The following is a 22369-nucleotide window of genomic DNA, read 5'->3' as shown; positions in this document are numbered from 1 at the left end:
CAACTAAATATATAGACCACTTCATATTTTTCCAGCAACTAATGTGCAGTCATTTGAATGGTAATGGTGTACCAGTACATAAAGGCCAGGTTACAAGACAAATCTTCTCCCACTCTTTTACAAGCTGTCTCACTGTAGGCCTCATACATACAAAGGTTATTTTCTTGATAATGCTACCCTCTAGTGTTAGAAATGTATGCAGCAGGCATACATTCTAATCTTGTAGGAATTGGTTGAATGTTTCAATCAACTGTATGTGTATTTTTGTAATTGATAAGAAGTCAGAAGTTTTAATCATATTTCCTTTTGGAACTGGATTACTGGAAATATGTTATATAGCATATTATATCAGTAATATTGTGCTTTGCTTTAAAAAATATTGAATAGCTGAACCTAGATTAAGGTTGACTTAAATCTGGTGGCACATTTTCTTGAAGGTGCAGCATACCTTGTGTTTTTTTAATTACATTTATCGAGAAGAGAAAATTGAGAAATACAATAAAAATAAGACAGGAGTTAGTAGCTCTGGTTTCATCAATTATCACATTACCTCTTCGCCAGCTCTCATCATAGTTACAATACCAATCACCATTCACAGTGTTGTTGCCCAGGCAACATTCTGTATCACCAATGTCTTGTTTTTGAGTGTTTTGTTTTTTCTTTTCTGCTTTAAGTTTTAACTTTGTTCATGAAAAACTGTACATAGATAAACTAAAACAAAAGAATAAATTAGTTCACTCTTTCATGGATTGTCCTGCAGACACTTATGTTCTCAAGAAATTGATCAGGGAACCAGTTCTATGAAAAGTACATTTCAACCTCAAAACAAAAAGGATCAAGACGACCCACGCGTTAGTGGTAGTCCACCATTGTGGGACAAAGCTGGTAGCTACTTCCAGTTCTTGAAAAGCCTAACATAGCATATGTAGTTACAGAAAAGGAGGAAGATAAGGTCGTTTTCAGTTCTGTAGTTTGGTTGCAAACACAATAATATGAAGAGTGAATTAGTTTGCTTTATTATCTTAACTTGCCTGGCTGAGAGAATAATCTGGCCTTGAGGACGGTACTGTTGGAACCCCTACTGCTTATGAGAAACGGGCCAGGGAGATCTTGCAGGGGCGACAATAATAATAATAATAATTGCTTACACTTATATAGCGCTTTTCTGGACATTCCACTCAAAGCGCTTTACAGGTAATGGGGACTCCCTTCCACAACCACCAATGTGCAGCATCCACCTGGATGATGCGACGGCAGCCATAGTGCGCCAGAACGCTCACCACACATCAGCTATCAGTGGGGAGGAGAGCAGAGTAATGTACCCGATTCATAGATGGGGATTATTAGGAGTCCATGATTGGTAAGGGCCAATGGGAGATTTGGCCAGGACGCCGGGGTTACACCCCTACTCTTTTCGAGAAACGCAGTGGTATTTTTAATGACCTCAGAGAGTCAGGACCTCGGGATGGGATGGGATGGGATGGAGGGAGGGATGCAAATCAGAACATACAAATAGGTAAGCAAGAAAGGTGATATTTATAGATTAGGTGGAAGTGGGAGAGATCAGGGTTTGACCTCCTCTACAAACCTTTGTTTAGATCTCCATTCTCACACAGCCAATATACTGTATATACAGTATATCATGAAAATCACACAAGTAAAATAAAAGGTTTTTTCTAAAAAGTTCCAGAACATATTTCCAAAAATGTGTACCTCACTGATAATGTTAAATCAAACATAAAAGTAGTTAGTAACTCATATGGCTTATAATTATTATATATTATATTTTTGTATTCTGTGCAAATTTGCAAAATTGCATACTATTTTAGTTCAGTAGATATATTTAACAACATTCTGACCCTGTTCTAAGCTGCTGCTGCTGCTAATAATGACAAATAAATGAGAAGGCTTATTAAAGCCTTGCAAAGCTGGGCTCTGGGTTCAATTCTGGACCTGGGGTGCTATCTCCATGAGTTTGTATGTTCTCCCCATGTTCTTGGGAGTTTCCTCTCACAGTCTCAGGCCATACTGCTATGTGAATTGGCTTCTGGAAAACTTGGCTTTGGTATGGGTGTGTCTGTGCCTGTTTGGCAGGATAGGCTCTGGCTTCCCTGTGACCCATAAAATGGATATATGGATGTCATCCAACAATTTGCATTAAAAAGGATTACATATTTACATTTGTCATTTTTTAAGCTTATTAGATTTTACAATTCTAATTTTAATATGACATTTTATTATAGCCAAGTTTAACCCATCCTAATCAATTGCTTTTTACACATTTCATCAAATTTGTGCATAATGGAAAATATTGGATCCTTTGGATATTACGCTACAATATAAATCTACACAGTTCTGTGCATTTCCAGAAATTTCTGAAATGTTTAATCCAAGACCAAACACCAATGTTTTTTTTTAAGAACACCATTAAGGGAAATGTTCTCAAATTTAATCAGAGAAAATCTACTGGTATACAAAGAAAATATGATGCATACATTCTGGAATAGGCTTATTAAAGGACTTGCACATTAAATTTTTCCATTAATGAGTTTTACTCTCACTCTTACCTTTAACAGTATTACACAACATTCCACTTGTATCCATTTGTTTCATACATGTAATGCTTTTGTTTAAATGAGTTTAAATTCCTTTTAAAATTTAATATGAATAAAGTGAGAATATTGGTCTGAAAAATAATTTTTCTATAATTATGTGTACCTTTCAGAATACCAAGACTATGTTATGCTTTCCACAAGGTTATAGATTTTGCACACTTCCACCTAATTACAATAGGCAAGAGCACATTGGACATTGGTTCTTGTTATTTGTTTATTAATACTAGCCCACAGCGCTGAGACATCACAGCACGTGTGGGGTTTCTTCAAATAAAAATGAGCTATTAAAATCAATAACCAATTACACATTGATTACCTTAACTTTCAAAAATGAGTTCTCTTGGGGCTCACGGTTTGACTGCAGTAAATGACTCTGGTGGCATGGTGTCACAGTGATTAGCCTTTCTGCCCTGAAGCACTGAGACCCTGAGTTCAATTCCTGGGGTGCCATGTGTGGGGTGTTCGTATGTTCGCCGTGTTTGTGTGGGTTTCATCTAGGTACTCCTGTTTCCTCCCACAGTCCAAAGACAGTAGATTAATTAGCTTCTAGGAAAACTGGCCCTGGTGTGAATATGTGCAAGTTTATGCCTGTGTGTGCCCTGCAACAGACTGGCATCATATCCAGGGTGTACCCTTCATCGTGCCCTTTGCTTGCCGGAATAGGCTGTGGCTCACCCACAACCCTGGACTGGATATAGGTATTAGAAACTAGATGAGTAGATGGACTGTCAGTTTAAATTTGTAAAATTTGTACTAGTAAAAAACACCACTCTTGACTCCTGCCAAGTTTGCTAGCATTTTAGTCATAGTACAGCAGTGTTGCAATCATAATTTACTTTGTACTTCAATCCTGACATACCTCTGTCTTTACAGGACTTCAGGAAAAAACTAGACTCACATAAAAACATTAAAATGGCAAGAGCACTGACTTGCTTATATTCATTTCTTATTTCCATGCCCTATTGTGTGTTGAATCTCTGTTTGCATCTTCTAAGATTATCTGCAATTCCAACATTTATTACTTATGAAAACACTTCTTAGCAGAATGTTGGGAATTTGCAAGGTTAGGAATAATACATGGACCTCAACAAACAATAATTCACCAACAGCAAACTAAACATCCACTGTAAACTGTAGATGTCTCCAGAACTTGGCTGGCTAGCCTTGGTGTTGAAGACAAAAGCTTGTTTTTATTATGCATTTTCATCATTTTCTGAATTCAATCCAACTCTTTTACTGTTTATTATTGTACAGATTTTTTATGACAAAGATTTAAAGTTATGAACTGTTGCAAAGATTTCACTATGAAGACAAGTACATACTGCAGAATGCATTGTCTTAAGACAAGAAAATGCCTAAAACGACTTGTTAAATGTGCAGAATCTCCATAAACAGGGATCTATGTTCTAAGGCCTTTTTAGTCTAGTTTTACCATTAAATTCCAAAGCTCTGCCCATCTGGTTTCGAATAACCTCAACATGTCCTAGAAGGGGTTTAAATGGTGCTACCTCATTGGCTTCAGAATGTATTATTCTTTTGAAAAAAAGTGGTCTGTTGACAGATTACATGTAGAAAAACCAGTTAAACATCACCACCACCACCAAACTTAAACCTTGTGAGCTGTTAGGAATTGGAAATATAGAAAATACAACAACTGAAAGAAAGGGAAAAGCTGTTTTACTAAACCTCAAGCAAGCTTTTTATGGATATGAGTTGGGAGGTATCGAACATCGAAACCTTACTTAGTGCCTTAGTCGAAACCTTAGTGTCATATTCGGCACTAAAGTGAACAATAGCTGGTTGAAATACTAGCGTATAGATTCTATACCTGAAGGTACAGACAAAAAAAGGAAGACATTTTAAGTCTTTCATATAAAACATATTTCAGCCACCAGAGACAAATTACTTTACAGGTAAAGATACAAAAAGTTTTTAAAAAACTTGTATGTAAAAAAATGTAGCTGCATATAGCAGATATATACACACATACACAAATGTGTTTTTTTTTTAAATGGACACTGCATGGCAACCTTTGGAAACTGCTTGAACTGAAGATTCATTAGACAGTTTTTACTAATAGTGTTTCATAAATGTTGTAAAGATAATTACAAACAATTGTAAGCCATTAACACTGATCCAAATTCAGAATCTAAGCCTGCCAAGCAAATGAATCTTCCATCCGCATACGTTCATTAGAACACAGAGGTTATCAACCCAGTAATTTATTGCTTTAGTGTTTCAGCAAAAATGACAATGAGGCACTGATAAACCTCTGAGGTTTCATTAGGAGAAAAAAATGTTGTTTCTTCTCTCTCCGCTTCTTCAGCACATGCATTGCTCAGAAGCTTCATTGGAGCTTCAGTGTGTGTAGCACTTGCATTACCTACAGCATTTTGCATACAGAAGGTTTTTTCAAAACTTAGGACCCTATACTAAACCCCCATAGGAAACGATGGGGAAGTTAAAGCACCTAAGTGTTTTGTGTCTAGCACCAATAATTTTTATGAAAAGCTTAAAATGCAGGCAGATCAATAAAAACTTGGTGCAAAGCAGAAATAAATGCATAACATGTTAGTTTTAGTAGTAAACATGGGGTATTACCTTTCCCAGTACAAATACTTGATTCGATCGTCAAAAGAACCCTAGGAAGTAAATACTTCAAAAATGCCTGGAAGGTGGCATCAGTCTCCAAAGAAAAGTATATTGATATCACTATGAGCTATAGTCTATTATTTAAGAACAGCAAGTGAATTGGAATATGTTGAAGGGGGATTACCCTAGAAATCCAGGTATAAAGTATGAAAAAGGAAAGAAGGTGAAAGTACTGTAAGCCCAAAAAGTTCTTTCAAATCAACAAATATCTACATGCACTAGTACTGAGAAAGTGTATAACCACTTAACTGAATACTTCAAAATCGAGAATAATGGGTGCAGCCTTAATAATGACTGAAATAACATGTTAAATTGAATACCATACCAATAAGCCACACATTTTCAGGCCACTTGGCTGAAACAGGTGCTGGCTCCAATGATAATGTACACAAAAAACTGTACATTACGAAATAGAAAAAAATGGGACTGGGTTGATAACTGGATGGCACAACAAAGAATTAGAGTTTTAGTAATCATCAATGAACATCTATCAGAATACTGAGGCAGTCAAAAGAGATGTACTTGTCTGGTTATAGCCTGGGGCAGACTCAGATTTTAAAGTGTGTGCAACTTACACATGCAGAGGAGAACTACACCGCTGGCAGATGTATCAACTACATTGATATAGCTTTGAAAAGTTCCTGGCAGAAAAAAAACAAAACAAATTAACGTACACAAGGTTAGTCATATTGCACAGTTTCTTTAGAAAAAGAAAATACTCTGCCTACAAATGTAGGGTCCCCATCTCTTAAGACTGCCACAGCACCTCCTTCTTAACCCCATGAAATAAAAATATTTAAAAATGGTCACTAAGACATTCAGAGAGATAACACGCTGTTGCAAAGGCCCTGAAGTGGACATTAGGGCTCTTATAAAAACATTTAGCACTTCACAAAATCTTTAAAGCTGATGTTGGATGCTTATAAAGAGGTTCTTCGGCTTATAAGAAAAAAAAGAAAACATTTAAAGAAAAGCTTTCCTGAAGAAAAAGAAAAGTTAAAGCTTTGATCACAGATAAACCTTTAAGAAGCGTACTTGAAATACTGTAATATGTACTTATATTATTGCAAAGTATTAATAAAAAAAACTGGCAAAACATGATTAGTTTTGTCTGGCAGAGCATAAAATTAGTACAAAACAGCTCATTTATATTTTCACAGGCAACATTAAGCTTTACAAATTCACTGTCAAAAAAGGTAGTAAAAAGTCTACCAAAAAAATTCCCAGACAGTTGCAGTCCTGAGGATTCTGAAGTAAGGGAGAAGAGGGAGCTTTCACTCTGCAATACTTCGGCAATGTCAAAGAGATCTCAATGGAGAGAAGGATGGCCTTGTTGACTGACTGTGGGAGCATGCTCCTCCTCTTTTTCATCATCTTGAGACACAGTGTAATCTATTTCACAGGTCTCAGGAAAATGTACAGAATCTTGTTTTACTGTGCCACTTCATATTGTGTCTTTAGTCAGTCAGTACATCAGAAGGTCAAGTCTCAAAGACAAAGCCTCTTGTGTCTCCCAGCTCAGATTAACAAACCACACACTCCTTAAATCTATGCACACCGACATCAGCCTTTTATTTATGGACGGTATCAATTGGGCTTCACCAATTTGCAGCAGCTGACTGGTTAGCAGAAATATGAGAGGAGTCAGCGATGACGGCTGAATGAGAAAACAAGTCTGCTTCCGACACATCTGTAGACAGGCTGTCAAACTGGTAATACTGCCACACCTTGGGAAACTGACTGCCCCATTGAGACAAATTAGTGCCTGGGAACAGTTTGGAGGAAGACTGATTAATGACAGGCAGCTGGGTCCTCTTCGTTCGAGAATAGGCCGACTTGTTTTTGGAGAAAAAGAGGATGAGACAGAGATCAATGATACAGAGGAAGAGCAGAGTGTGTGGGGGAGGTGCAGTAACAGCCTTGACTAGAATCCCATCTGGAGTTCCCAGGAAGCATACAGTTAAAAAGGTGCAGGTCCAGACTGGGAAGTCAAATGTGCACAAAACGGTTGTACTGAGCTGCACAAGTATCTTAATGCCCCCTTGATCAGTCAGAGTCTCTGTCATCTTCCCTGGAGGGTTTTAGTCAAGAAACCGTTGGCAGGCCTTCTTCCAGCGACAGGCTGTACACCACTGGTCCCGATGCTCAATCCCATAAACCTTGCGGCACTTCTTTGCCTCTCCTCTGGTCTTTCTGTAAAGGATTAATAACAGCAAGTTTACACTCCTGCTGACAACCTTCATCGAAATCAGGATTTCCCTCCCTTCTTCGTTTATTTTCTCTTTCCATAATTCGGGAAAGAGAATTCTAAAACCTGTATTCCATTTGCAAGGACAATTTTTCTACTATTAACTAATTGTGAATGTAAAAATGGAGGTACTGAGATTTCAACCTCTCCCTAAGCATTGAAGTTATACTGTTACCGAGCGTTCCCATACAAAGCAGCTCTTTACGTTTTGGAATGCCACTGAAAGTGCAAAGATGTTGTATAAATTCACAAGTTTGATTGTAACTGTTACTATTTTACCCCCAAAAAAAACACTTGATTTAAGGATGTGTGTACATGACAACCTAAACGTCAGTAAATGGCAAAAGCTACATTATAGTCAAGTGTGAATTGTTCACCTGGCATGTTGCCATCAACTGTTCACTCTCTCCTCATACTACATCCAATGCCACCGAACAGAGGGCTTTTCACAAAAAAACAAAAACATCCAGCCTGTTAAGAGATGCTGACCTGGAACTACTGTGTCCCCGAGGTGGCGAGCTACTGGCAGCGTGCGTCCTGGGAGGAACACTGTGCTGCTGCAGCCACTGTTCCCCCACACTGACCGAACGGCTACGAAAGGATGCCACCTGTGGAGATAAAGAGCACTTTGTCATTAAGCACCAAAAGGTGTCGAAACTTGTCCAATCCATGCATACTTACACTAATGGAAAAGCACAGTAAAGCTGAAACACAAATCTCTTGGTGCATTACAAAGGGCCTTGTTAACATATTCACCCCCTTCCAATGATACCCAATTTTGTGGAATTACAGATATGTATATTTTTTTAGTTCTGCATATTTAAGTTGAGGATTTTTTTTTACAGTTTTTACTGGCATTTATGTTCTGTCACCCATAAAAGCATTAATGTTTTGATTAAATGTATTCATTTAAAAAAATAATATGCATCATTTGTAATTCAATAAAATGAGACATCACTGGAAGGGAGTGAATGGTTCTGCAAGGCACTGTATATAAAAATAGACAAAATTAGTTGCTGAGAAAAGACTAGTGTGGATTTTTTCTTCCCTCTAGGTTGAAAGAAACAGGCAATTACATATAGTGACCATTAGATGGCAATATTGTGTAAAAAAAGAGGACAAACTGGTAAAGATATTTTGTTACAGGTTATATTATATTCCAATTACATTAAAAAAGTAATAAACATAAAATGTACTAAAGACCCATCACTGTTTAGAAATTCAGTTTTCAACAATCTTTCAAAGTGACTACACTGAGTACTGTGTAACAAGATTCAGACAGAAACAATACTTAATGCATATTTTGTGTACACGTATTAGTTTTGGATACTACAATGCCTTTAGCTGGACTGAAAAGGGTTTTAACTGACTAAACCGACTTAACTGACTAGGGTTATAACTGCTGTGTCATCACTCTGCTTTCATGTAGGGCCAAGCTACAAGATTCAGGACAGGCTAAGTATGGTCATGTAAGAGAGCGAGTAAAACAATTATCACAGTACACTGGAACCTCTGATTTTGTAGCTTACACTCATTTACTCTCCATGGCAACATTATGCATTACGATCATGATTTTCTACATTGTATATCATACTTGACAAAGAAACTAAGCAGCATGGTCCAGGATCGCACTGGGATTGGAGACCTCAAATAAAAATCAGTTTGCTGCCTCAAGTAGTGTTGATGGAATAGTAGAAGGGAGGCTCTACCCTTTGAACCAGAGGTTTCAAACCTATGTCCCACTACAGTAACTGTGGCCACTGTGATCTGAAAGGTGGCGCTCTTAGGATGAGGTGTTGATTAAAGGTCCTGAACACTCGGTCATTTAGGACACCTTGGCACTGATCACAAGAGTAGGTGTATTATATCCTGGCTAAATTCTACTTTCTGCTTCAATAATCTGTCTTGCCTAAATTGCTCCAATAATTTGAAATCTCTTTTCACTTTTCCACCTGATCTGCTTCTTCACCAAGTTGGCTGCTGCACTTCAGCAGTGAATAAAGGTGCTCAATTCCTCCATTTATAGCACTTTGGGGTCTAATGGGATAAAAAGGCTAAATAAAATGCCAAAGACTTACCTCTGTTATTTACAATGCTTCATGACACTTTGCTATGCTTTAACCTGGTTTTATTAAAGTAAACTAAGGGAGAAAAGGAAATCTCTGTTTGAGTCATTGTCAGTTTCCCAATCTTAACCCAATAGTTAACTTGGTAATGAGTCGAAAAAACAATTATGCTTTTTTGCAGAGCTTGAAATCTGCCAGGGTGTGGGAGACTCTTGTAAACCCACTCTCTGCCTTCTTACCTGTTGGCTCTGAAGGACTGGAGGAGAGGGTGTCCAGGAGAATGTGCTGGGGGACACGGGAGACAGAGTTACTCGGACGGGAGGGTTGGCCTGTGAAAAAAAAATACAGCTCATCAAAAAAGGCAAGATCTCCATTGGGGGCATACCAGGCCAAATAGAAATGGCCATATAGTAAAACCTGTTATGAAGCACTGATAACAACGACAACAATAACAATGACAACTATAAATATATAAATATTTTTTTAAACCACTCAGATCTACTGAAAAACTACTGCAAGAAATTTCTGAATAAGTAATTGACAGTATAGACACACTGGCATTGCCAGTCTTACAAACAACAGTTGAAGCCAGTCTGTAGTGTATTTTCTTACCTGGTAGGAATGTTCGGAGCGCACCTGCCAGAAGGCACTGGGGGCTGACTGACTGAGGGGACTGGGCTGCTGGGCCCCTGAAGTGGGCTGCTCTGATACGCAAACCCCAGGCCCCATGGGGCCCTGCTGGGTGGGGCGGGGAGGAGAAGCGCAGGAAAGCTGAGGGGAGCAGGGAAGGGCTGCCTCCTGTTCTCTACGGATCTCAGTGTAATAAAAATCCTCCTCTCTCCGGGAGCGCTCCAGGTCACTGCTTTGTCTAAACAGAAAACGAGACCAAATCGCACACTCTATCCATTACGAAGATACTGGCGCACAACAGCTCAGACTAACGTGAAGACAGTAGACATTACTACCTTCAAATCCGTTTTTTGCATCTAATCGGCAGAAAAAAGCTGTTGTCATCAAAAAACATTCTTGAAAACTTTATCATGTGATATCCCTTTAAATTACTTTGGCTTATGTGGATTTCCAGTACAAACCACAAAACTCTCCTGATTACAGAACAAGATGAACTGCATTTCTATATCTCAGCCACTAATTTTACCTTATCAGTCTCTCAAGGAGAGTTTAAAGATTATGCTGATTATTAATACCAAAGACTATTTAACATTCCTTCTGTTTAGCGGTTACTATTTACTAAATGAGAATTTGACATTTTTTCAACAAAAACCCCAAGTACATTTTAAGTAGTTACTGTTAATAAGGACATGGTATTAACATGGTCCAGAGGAGCAATTAATATATTTTTTCTAAATTGGACCTTATGATCTAATGAGATATACAATTATAAAACAAGCACCAAAAATGCTGAACACTATTTGTACATAATTTTACTAACACAAACTTTAGCAAACTTGACAATTTAGGAATTATCTCATTAATAATTTTCCAGATTCCAGATTTCAAGTTCAGAATTCCTAAAAGAAGACAGAAGACTGTCATGTCCAAGGGATTTAAAATGGGAATTAATAACAGGTGGATATTGAAAGACTCTAAAGGAATCCAAACTGTGTGAACCTCCTGGATCAACAGTAACCCTTTATAACTTGAAACCGTCCTTTTTGAATTTTTCTGTCTGAATTGAGAGCTGTGAAGTCAATTACAAACAATAGTTGAATCATGCTATTGGTCAATACATAGTTCAGAGGATAAACAAATTTGTGCTTACCCTAGATGCTGCGTTCGAATGTGCCGTTTGATACCGACCACAGAAGTTAGAATTTTTCCGCAGGTTGGCCAGAGACATTTGTAAGCCACTTTCATGGAGTTCTAGGAAGAAAAGAAAGACTCTATAGATCAACCAACACAAAAAACAGAATACTGGAAAATCATATCAAAGTGACCGGTTCCTAGTTCTAAAGGTTAAAACGCTTAAACTGCAGTTCACTGCTCATACCTAGTTCATGCTATAAAGTGTGACAACATGTCTTCACCACCACTTTAATGACAACTTCAAACTGTCTTCAAACATTCGGCTACATTGTAAGAAGCATTCTGGGATTATACAAACATTCTACCCTAAAGTAACACATTTAAACCCAGAATTCCCACAACTGCCAGAATCAGAATAGCATCTCATCCAACTGGGGGAATGGAGAGGAATTTCAGTAGAGCTGACTGCCCAGTATGGGATCTCCTGTCACACACTGAGGAACTTACAGCAAGCCTGTCTCATAATATATGCAATTATACACGTATGTAAATGTTTACTCATTTGTTTTACTGTAAATGTTGAGTCACACCAACAAAAACTAAAGGTTAATTCAATTCTGAATGATGATGTTTAGATTTTGGAGCCTTATTGATTAGTAGGTCTTTATGCGAGTAAGTTGGAAATAGTTGGCTACCTTTCGTTTCCTTGGAGTGGGCTCATCAAACAGGACATGGTCTAGCTCCATGTCCAGTCCCTCGTCGATGGGTGTGGTCTGAGGGCCGTCCTCAGCCATTGGAGGTGAAGGGGTGGGACTTGTGTTTCCAAGGTCCCAGCTCCAGTACCCACTGCTGCCGCTGTCAGACAGCTCACCACACTCCGTCACCCCAGCAACAGCTATGCCACAGTCCCCTACACAAGACAAAGAGAGCAGACATGACTTAGCACCCATAAAGCACCTTGCTTTAGGAAATAAGTCCTAGAAGACAGAAGAGTACAAGAAAACCTGATTAAAGTATTCTGAATCCTTAAAACCACTGAAAATGTCAACGTGGTAGGCTTGTTCAGAATCGATGGAGAAACACAATACAGAGGCCAAAAGTTGAAACTACATGGAAGATCATTAAAAACTGACAATAGGAGGTATGTCTTAATACAAACTCCTACACCAAGAGATGCAGCAGTATGGAATAAGTTACCCAGCAATGTTACTGAAGCTGATATCCCAATATCTTTTACAAAACAACTGGATGAAATTCTCAGATGAATTAGTTACCAACTACCAAATTGTTTATATGTGCTGAATGGCCTCCTCATGTTTGTAATTTTTCTTATGTTCTTAGGGCAGATTTTATTTGACTTTACCATGAAGTTGGTAATATACTGCTACACAAAAATATTTAATTTCTCAACTCAAAACGTTTAAAAAAAACAATCATTTAAACTAATTATAGATATTTCCACAATTAACAAATACTAATATTTGAGAATATAATATTAACCCATAGAGATGTAAAAAAATACACTGTAATTTACAAATATGTACAATGTTTACAGGAGTCTTGTCACATGTGCAATGTTTAAAACAAAAATGTTAAAAACTTTACAGCTATCCTTGTTCATTTGTAATCAGAAAACATGGTTGACTTTATCATGAAATACTGTAGTTGATTCGGGAAGAGACCAAGACTGTGTGCCAGGTTGCCCTAAAATATTTTGAAGACAAGCAATAAAAGTATACTAAAGTAAGAAGGAAGGCTCATACTGCATATACTATTTTCCATTAACTTCAGGTTTTATACATTCTAGGCTTTCATAAAAAACCCTCCAGAAAAAAAAAATTTAACTCATGTTTTTGCCATTGTAAGAGCTCACATTGACAGGGTTTCAAAAATGATCCAAGGACCAATCCCCAACATGCAAGATGTGTCATGAATACATGAGCATATATAACATACATTGAGTATTCCAACCAGTTTTCTAATGAGAAATAACAGTATTCTAATGAGCAATAGCTACTCACCAGACACAGTTTCTTTCTTAGGAGGACTCTGTACCGCTGGACTGCAGGACAGGCTTGTGAGAACCATGGCAGCCATGATTTCATCCATATCCACAGACTCAGGACTTTTGTAGCTGGATCATGACAAAAAAATAAACCAAAAACTCAAAAATAGCAGCACACTTTCATCTCAATAAAAATGAAACAAAAGTGTCAGACACCTTTTACCAAAAATGTCAGGAATCCACAAATACCTGAATTAAGAAGCCATCTCCAAAATAAATGACCACCAGTCATTTACTGTTAATACTTTCTTGTTAACACATAACGTATACACTTGAATAAGGACAGAAAAGTATGGAATTTATATCTAGTTAAGAACATGCGGCAATATACTTATGAAGGAAATAAGCTGACTACTTAAACTGAATGATATATTATGAGAAATTGTTCAGGCAAGGAGATTTACTTTTAAATTTTGGTGAAGCTATACAATCAAAACTCAAGAAACCTTGTCATACTTAGAAAACATCTTAATATTTTTAAAAAATATAATAGAAATCTTGCCCAATTCAGATTTTTATGAGTCATAGATAGGGAATATTTCAAACTCATTAACTTATCTTTACACTGCTTCCCTGAACAGAGAAAAAAAGCAATGCCTGGCTTGTTTTAGCACATACTGGTTAAATCACTCACCTTCTTGGCACATCGATGCTGGAGGAAACAGGGTGGGGCAGGGGCGTTTCTCCCATGGAGCGCCTTAGCCACACGTCCTCGATCTTGCGGAGGGTATGCTGGTTCAGCTCAGGCAGGAACACAGACACCTCATTGTCCACATGATTGTGCTGTTCCACCACCCCAGCATACTCTTGCCCACAGCAGTTCACAAACACCTACAAACAGTTACACAGGAGGGAGAAGCTCAGCTGGAGAGTTTGCAAACATCACTCCCTACATCATAACTTCCCTTCCACTTTGGGTAATATAGAACTAACAGAACTTACTGTTCTGGAATTAACCACTTATCTTTGTGATTTTATCCCATTGCCCCAATGGTAAGAAATTCCAGTGAACTACGTATCATACTGGTTTGTGACGTAATTACAAATCATAAAAAAAGTAATTGGGATGTTAACATTCATTATAAGAAAGCTGCTATTTCTTAATCGGACTTGCAGCAAGCCGGTATCCTATTCTTTGGTACCTGAAAATAGGAAACAGTTCATTCCCAGATGGGATGTCACTCCATCTCAGGGCTACAATAAAGGCACAATTTAGAATAGTCAATTAAACCTACACGGTATGTCTTTGGCAGGTAAGTGGAAAACTGGATTCACTTAAAATTCCACATACACAGTAGACATATAAAAGGCACACAGACAATGGCAGAATCAAACCCAGGATTCTACTGCTCAGAGGCTTTTCCAATAATGCTAAAAATAATGCTGGGTATGTCACCTCGCATACTCTTTAGGGTTCTTCCAGTGTATACTGCACTGCAGATTACAGTAGGTGAACTTTGGGTAACAAAAACCATCACTCTTTTTCCAGGAAGCTCATTTTAAGTCATTGTAACAAATTAACTAAGAAACACATATGTACAGAATGCTTGGGAAAAAAAGCAGAGGAAGACAATGTGCAAGTCTTGTTGAAGCCCTGTTTCCTTACCTCCATTTTCATTCTCTTTAATAGTTGAGGGCTGGATTTGACCCAAGCTTACAAAGTGGGTTTAAAGCCAAAACTGATGAACAAATATCAGCTTTCACTTATGAAAACAGATACTGTATGCAGACCAGTGTTCACAGAGCGCAGTGTCCAAACAGATTAAGTGCTGCACCTTTTTTAGATCATGTATGTAAAAAAGGAACTTAAATCACCTGTTTTATTTCATGCTTGTGCTTTGGCCACAATAAACTGTATTCACAAAACACTTTCTTGACACAATGTGCTCAATCCAGTTTGAAATCCAAACAGAAATGACATTACCCAGTGCTACAATATCACAAACCTACGCTCACAAAATGTCTCCGAGATCCGATATCTCATTTAAACTACTCTTTCCCGAGATGAAGCTGCTTGAGTCTATGTGTAGACCACAAGTGTCAGACGCCTTTTACCAAAAATGTCAAGAATCCACAAATACCTGAATTAAGAAACCATCTCCAAAATAAATGACCACCATTTACTGTTAATGCTTTCTTGTTAACACATAACGTATACACTTGAATGACATAATGACATAACCCAGTGCTACAATATCACAAACCTACGCTCACAAAATGTCTCCGAGATCCGATATCTAATTTAAACTACTCTTTCTGAGATGAAGCTGCTTGAGTCTATGTGTAGACCACAGATAAGGTCAACAAACTTGATGCTTGTAAGTTAAGGAGTTTGGAGGCGGTCTCTGAATGAGAAATGAAACAGAACTATAACTCAGGGTACTGCGACATTTTTAGGAACTGTGTAAGCACATGTGCTTGCAACACTGATAAATGCCTAAAGCATTTCCTCTCAATGAAGATCTGCGCAGGGTTTTCAGAATACGAAATGCAACAAGAAATGTAATAAATATGGCTGATATATGACCATGCTTTAATGAATTCCCATGAAGCAATTAAGTGAAGGTCAAACTATTATGGTACGGGCTGCTATTTAAGAGTGATTTCTGGCAATGCTGCAAACTAAGAGACACCAGCGCAAATGATATGCTAATTAGAACTACGAAGTGGTTAATCTCAAAGATGATACCCAGAGAACCAGTCAGAAAGAAGAAACAAAACGCACTGACAAGAAATACTCTGGAATTACTATAACATTCCTCCCTTAAATAAAAAAAAAACAGAATCTCCACAAATGCCAGAATGAAAATAGCTTCCCTTATAACTGGGAGGATGGAATGGAAACTCAGTCGAGCTGGAAGCCCAGTATGTGATCTCCTGTCACACTCTGAGGAACAGACAGTAAACCTGTCTCACAATAGATCCAATTATATATGTATGAAAAATGCTTAATAATATGTTTTACTGTGAATATTGTGTTAATTGTATCTGCTTTGTCAACAATGTAAATCGTCGATCATGTCAATAAAACCCTTTGAATTTGATACTTTCATTGAAGGGAAGCTTGGTGAGGCAGTGGTTAGCATTGCTGCCTTGCAGTACTGAAGCCCTGGATTCAATTATTAGCGTCTATCTGTAGGTTCTCCTCGCATTCGTGTGGGTTTCTTTCAGGTGCTCCAGTTTCTCCCCAGAGTACAAAGACATACTGGTATGTTAGTTGGCTTCTGGGAAAACTCGTCCTGGAGTGAATGTGTGAATTTGTGTCTGTGTCAGCGTATGGCCTGCAATGGACTGGTGTCCCTTCCAGGGTGTATCCTGTCTTGTCCTTCCAGGTATAGGCTCCAGGGCACCATGACCCTGAATTGGATAAGCAGCTGTTGAAAGTAATCTGCTGTGATTTGGATTCCCTTAAACTACCTCTGAAGAACCCCGGCCTTTACCTTCTGTCCTGGGTACAGCTTGAAGCGACTGAGGCTTTGGAAACCAGGCCCCACGATGCTATCTTGAGAGTATTCCTGCAGCTGCCCATCTTCCAGGGCTACAGTGCATGACCTCACTGCTCCGCCAGGCTCCGAATGCACAGCTTCAATCTGCCCTGGGACAAGCAGGCCATCTCCAGAGGGACATGGGGCGCACACCAAGGTCCCCAGCAAAGAGCGTTTCCCCAAGCGTTTGGGCACAACCGTCGCCATTGACGAACCACAGCAAAGGTATAACCTACTGTCAGCTCCTACCAGGAGAAAGATGACAACACACAAACATTTGATTTAACTTTTGGGATTCAAACTTTAATTTAACAAGTTCATGTGCACTTGTGCCTTTTTCACCTTTCTGCTTGAAGACTCAAGTCCTTTTATTTTTATTACCTGCTCATTTCGATATAATTTAGAATTTAGATTCTTTTCAAGATACTGCACATCTGATATTTTAAAGCATGCACGTGATTGAAGCAACATCATGTCCATCCTAGGAAACCTTAAGGGATAAGTGTTAATTTTTAATTTCAAAGAAATAAAATAAGAAATGGAAAGCTTAGTTGGATCCAGAACTAAAGTGAATGTTCAAACCACTCAAGAACATCAAATTGCAAATGGCAGGTTTTCTGTACAGTAGAAGCAAGAAGCATCTGAATAACTAACAGCCGCCATCAAATATCAGATTCTTACTGGAGACCAAGAGTTGGGAAAGTTTTCTTTTTATCCAGACTCCTTTTAAATTTGTACCACTGAACTTTTCGCATTACTTTTTGTGAGGTTCTGAGGTTTTTCTGAGATGAAAATCTTTCTTTCACCTCAGAAATACCGCTAGACCATGCCCTATGCTATCACTAACTGCAGCCAAAAACCTGATCAACACATTTTTGTTCTCTCAAATTGACTACTGTAATGCTCTACTCACTCGGGTATCTAAATCTACTTTGAACAAACTGCAGTATGTCCAAAATTCAGCAGCCAGAATCCTGACCAGGTCTAGTGCAAGTGATCACATTACTCCTATCCTGGAGTCTTTGCACTGGCTTCCTGTCAAATTCCATGTGGACTTTAAAATCCTCATGCTCACCTATAAGGCTCTGCATGGCTTGGCACCTCAGTACCTGTCTGAACTATTACTGCCCTACTCCCCACCTTGCAACCTTCACTCTTCTAATTCTGGTCTCCTAACTGTCCCTCAAGCCCGTGAACATTGTATGGGTCCTGTTATGCCCCCAAGCTCTGGAACTTTCTGCTCAAAGATATTAGAGTGTCACCTTCTCTAAACTCCTTCAAATCCAGACTCAGAACCTTCTTCTTTAGAAGAGCCTTTACTTAACTGGTTCCATTCCTCACCCTTCTGCTTTTCTTAGTACCACCATCAACAGTCTCCTCTGTATATTGTAATTGTGTTTTATCTTGTGGATTCTTTTTATTTATTGTTGTTGTCATTCTGTAAAGCAATTTGAGAAGCCACCTTCAAAGACACTATGTAAAATAAAGTTTATTATTATTATTATTTTTTATCTGCCTGAACATATACAGTATGTAGTCTTATCTTAGCTGTGCAGGTCAAGATGGAACAGTGTATCTGGTTTTTCAAGATTCTGATGTTGCTTTAGCTGAGTTAATTAAAAAAATGATAAATGTATTAACAAAAGACAAGATGACTAAGTTACGAAGGGATGTGCACACAACTTGGCAGCTAATCGGGAAATACAGTAAAAAGATTTGCCAAGGGTTAGATGAGAGAAAGCTTTAAAGAACACTAAAGACTATACACCCCCAACATGTGCCAACAAGAGTAAATCAAGTAATCGCTCCCCTTAGGAGACATTTCATGATGCTGTTTCACTGGTATCTATCACTATGAAGTACTAAGTTACAAATGTAAAGTATCATCGTTAGTATATTTCAATTCCCCCTTTTAGCTAGTTTAAAACTATATGGTCAGTTGTGGAAAGCGATACCTGATTTTTGGAATTCGAACCCATGATATTCTCAATTCTTTGGGATCAAAAAAAGCAAAAAGCACTCATTTAACTAAGACTAAGTCATATTTGGCTTTGTTTTCTTTTTCCTTCTTTACGTCAGTATGACTCAAAGTCATGATGCTGGATTAATTGCAACAGAAGGTCTCTGGTTACGTAAATTCTAACTTTGCATGAAGCAAAGTGTGACCACATGGCACGTCTCTCATGGTCTGTTATAATAACGGTTTGTTACGCATTCTAATCTACTGCAACCGAGTGCTGGAAAGTCCAACCACTGAGACCAACTTAAAATGTTCAATGAAAGTAATGAAAACAGGTCTCAGCTCAATCAAGCCCATATTCCCACGCCATACCTGGCAAATATAGTGCAATAAAATTGGGAACACAGCTCATTTGTCATTTCATGGACCCAATTTAATCAGTATAAGCATGCTGTCCACAAATGAATTAAATTGCTATACAACAATCTGAAATGTGTTTCCGAGTTTTGTTGGGGAATGCATCAAAAAAATACTTTGTCATGCTTAATTACTGTTGTCTTTCTTAATAGTTTCCATTAGAGTGTAAAACCATAGAATACTACACTCTGGTGATGGGATACAGTGGAAGTCTCCATATGTGCTGAATCATTAGAAAATGCCATGCTGACCAATGGTAATACTGGTCCTGTTTGTAAAATCCCTATTACATAAAAACAAAACTATCATATTGTCTTTTTACATACCGAAACATTTCCAAGCCACCCCAGAATAACACATGGCAGTTTCGGGCTTCATGAAAAAACACTCATGGTATGCATCAGTGAGCGAATACTTATTTCAGTTCCATGACAGATACAACTGCTGGAAAACGTCTAATTTGACTTTATGCCTCATCTTTAAAGAAACAGAAAAAATATATTACAAACGGCCTTCGCTGGCTGCATAGTTATTAGCCGAAGAACCTGTGAAACACTTCTCAACGCCCCCTACAGACCCTCACCCGCGTAGCCGGGAACATGGTTTTGCACCCGGCATCTTTTCACAAGCTGCTTCCAAATATGAACACGTCCTATTGCCGAATGCACTGAAGCTCAAGCGCACATATTGCAATGCAATTGCAAAACCCATCCCTTTTCTAGCGCTAAAACACTCAGTGGGTGATCCTAACAAAAATTAATTATTTTCTTTTTTTAAAAAAAAACTTTCTCCCCCAGTGTCCACGTAACTGGATCAGAAGTTTGCAAGTTGAGAGGAGGGGGGGCTCCACTGTTTATGGAACAGCTTGTTGATTTTTTTCTTTTTAAAATCAATACAGGGTTTTTTTTACTGTAAGCTTTTTTAACGATGCACAACCGTTCTAAACCAAATCGACCTGCTTCATAAAATCATAGCCGTCTCTGAAAAATAATCATTGAATTGCAAACTTAAAATTAAAAACTATTAGTGAAAAGTAATATATAAATTAAAATTCGGCTATAACAGAATTTCATGTTTTTTAAAAAGAGACTTCCAGTAAAATAGATTCGATTTTCTTCTTTTAAGAACAGCCCTTTATGGAAATTCTACAAAACAACACCAAAAAGGCGATCGACGCAGCACAAATTCGATAAACCTAGTGCAATCCAAACTCGGGATCAAAACATGAAATAACACTTTAAGTGAAAACTTACATTGCAAAATAAGTTTCAATGAAGATTTACATACCTTCTCTTACGCTTCTCTTATACCGCACACACCCCCTCGGTTAAACCTCGACTCTGACCGGCAGCAACTTAAAGTCGATGCTTTCAAAGCCAGCAGAAGGGCTCTTGTACGCTCTAAAGGCAAATATGGACTGGATTTCAGAATGGATTGGATTAGCACCTGAAAAGTCCGCGGTTTTTGAGGCGCAACTGATTATACTGCTCTGTGATAAAAAGCAGTATTATTTTGTGTGTATTTGTATTTACATTGATTCAAATTATTTCTAGATATTTTATTATACTAACCTATATAGCTATCTCTAGTTAATACGAAGATTAGATGCAGTTGCCGCATTTTATAAAAACCCTACTCCCCAGACTCTTTCGCTCTTGTAGTAAACAAGCTAACCATGTGGTAGGGATGTTAGCCTCCATTGGCCTACTCGTGTTTTCCAAGACACACGCCCTACAATCTCAAGTTGTTTATAACACTTTGCTTGAGCTGTGGTCTATTGCTTTGAGCACAAAGGATCAGCAAAAAGCGGGTTACGCATCTGCAATAATTTGAGACACCCAGTTGTTTACTTACTGAAGATAGCTAAGTGAAATGTAAATTATCATTCATAAGCAACTGAAGAAATAAATAATCTATTGATATAAAGCGAGTATTTGGTTTCTATTGTATGCATTTTCACATTTTTAAATAGCGCAGGTTAGCTCATTGTTATTTAAAAAGGATCATTCCTTGCAGCAAATGTTATTTCTATTTCATATGTTAACGTTTTAAAATTCATAACGTGTAAGCATGTGTAGAGCTCAAAACATTTTCTGTAATATTGACGATTCTGCGCTCAGCATTCACAGTGGGTCCACAGCGCTCGAACAGTACCGAAGGGGCTGGATGGTGACTGCTAGCTACGCCATATAGGACTGCACTGGGTCAAACCGGTTGATGGGCTCGTATAGGACAGCATTATTTGTGCTTCAAAGGCGTGGCAAAGCAATTAACAGTGACCTCTCCCTGGCCGATTTGCGCTTGTTCTAGTTGCGGATTGCCTCTGCGTACGTGCCCTGGAACACATGGTCGCCCACTGTGCACACTGTGCTCTGACAGAGGGGAAGAGACGCGTGCAGCACGTCTCTCACAAACACAGCCACGAAGGTAGCTCACGTCACTGAGCTGGCGAAATCAAAATAATTACCCGCGTCATGACCTGCATACTGGCTTTCTTTATTCATTTAATGCAAGAGGTTTGCTTAAAATAAGTTAAAATGAGTTCCAAAAATATGTCAGCCACAACCGCAACGGAAACTGGAAGGATCCTTAAACGTGTGTGTAGGAGTGGGCGGTGCTTCGGGCCAAAAAGTACTATATAAATGCAACGTGTTAATATTAGTAAAACAATTCCACTCTGTAGGGACACACAATTCTAGTTCACAAAGACTGGAACTCTGCACGTTTCATAGGTACATTTCAGTATGAAGCTTATTAAGAACTCGAAAATACGTTATTAAGATTCTTATCCAAATAATTTAAATAAGATAAGAGTGACAAGAAAACCAGTGCAGCCCTTCAGCACTGTATTTGACCATCTATGTTATAAATACAGCAGTGAGTTTCAGGTCAGTCGGACTTTGGGGGTGGGAACATTCAATAACTGAAAAACTAGTTTTTCTTCTTCCTGGTTTAAGTAATGGTTCTTTTATACTCTAGGGTGTTACATAGGTAGCTCTGTAACATAACCAATATGCAGTTACCTGCAAAAATAAAATTAGATTTGAAAAATCACTTCCATTACTAATTTAAAAAAAATGGTCAACAAGTGAAAAAA

At 38.2% G+C, this 22369-nt stretch overlaps 1 protein-coding gene across 1 annotated transcript; it reads right to left on the bottom strand.

Moving 5' to 3' along the window:
• Positions 1 to 4275: 4275 nt before the first annotated feature.
• On the bottom strand, positions 4276 to 20789 carry LOC102685297 (zinc finger protein 395). The gene is made up of 10 exons (XM_069179931.1): positions 20560 to 20789; positions 16851 to 17140; positions 14045 to 14241; positions 13367 to 13479; positions 12041 to 12255; positions 11362 to 11462; positions 10194 to 10449; positions 9821 to 9910; positions 8005 to 8123; positions 4276 to 7460 (listed from the first exon to the last, which is right to left on the bottom strand). Exons 2-10 carry the CDS (start codon positions 17100 to 17102, stop codon positions 7349 to 7351), a joined length of 1455 nt encoding a protein of 484 aa, XP_069036032.1. The 5' UTR covers positions 17103 to 17140; positions 20560 to 20789; the 3' UTR covers positions 4276 to 7348.
• Positions 20790 to 22369: the final 1580 nt, after the last annotated feature.

This window comes from Lepisosteus oculatus, chromosome 2 (genome assembly GCF_040954835.1).
Source record: "Lepisosteus oculatus isolate fLepOcu1 chromosome 2, fLepOcu1.hap2, whole genome shotgun sequence".
NCBI lineage: Eukaryota > Metazoa > Chordata > Actinopteri > Semionotiformes > Lepisosteidae > Lepisosteus > Lepisosteus oculatus.
The sequence above is the reverse complement of the archived record's forward strand: the minus strand, read 5'-3'. Positions and strand labels throughout refer to the sequence as shown.

Bases quoted from the DNA above. Each gene is read 5' to 3' on its own strand.
- LOC102685297 (XM_069179931.1), bottom strand. From the start codon at position 17,102: ATGGCGACGGTTGTGCCCAAACGCTTGGGGAAACGCTCTTTGCTGGGG. The intron at 13,480-14,044 runs GTGAGTGATTTA...GTCATGATCCAG, and splicing joins AGCATCGATGTGCCAAGAAG to CTACAAAAGTCCTGAGTCTG. The intron at 10,450-11,361 runs GTAAGCACAAAT...TTTTCTGTTTAG, and splicing joins ATTCGAACGCAGCATCTAGG to ACAAAGCAGTGACCTGGAGC.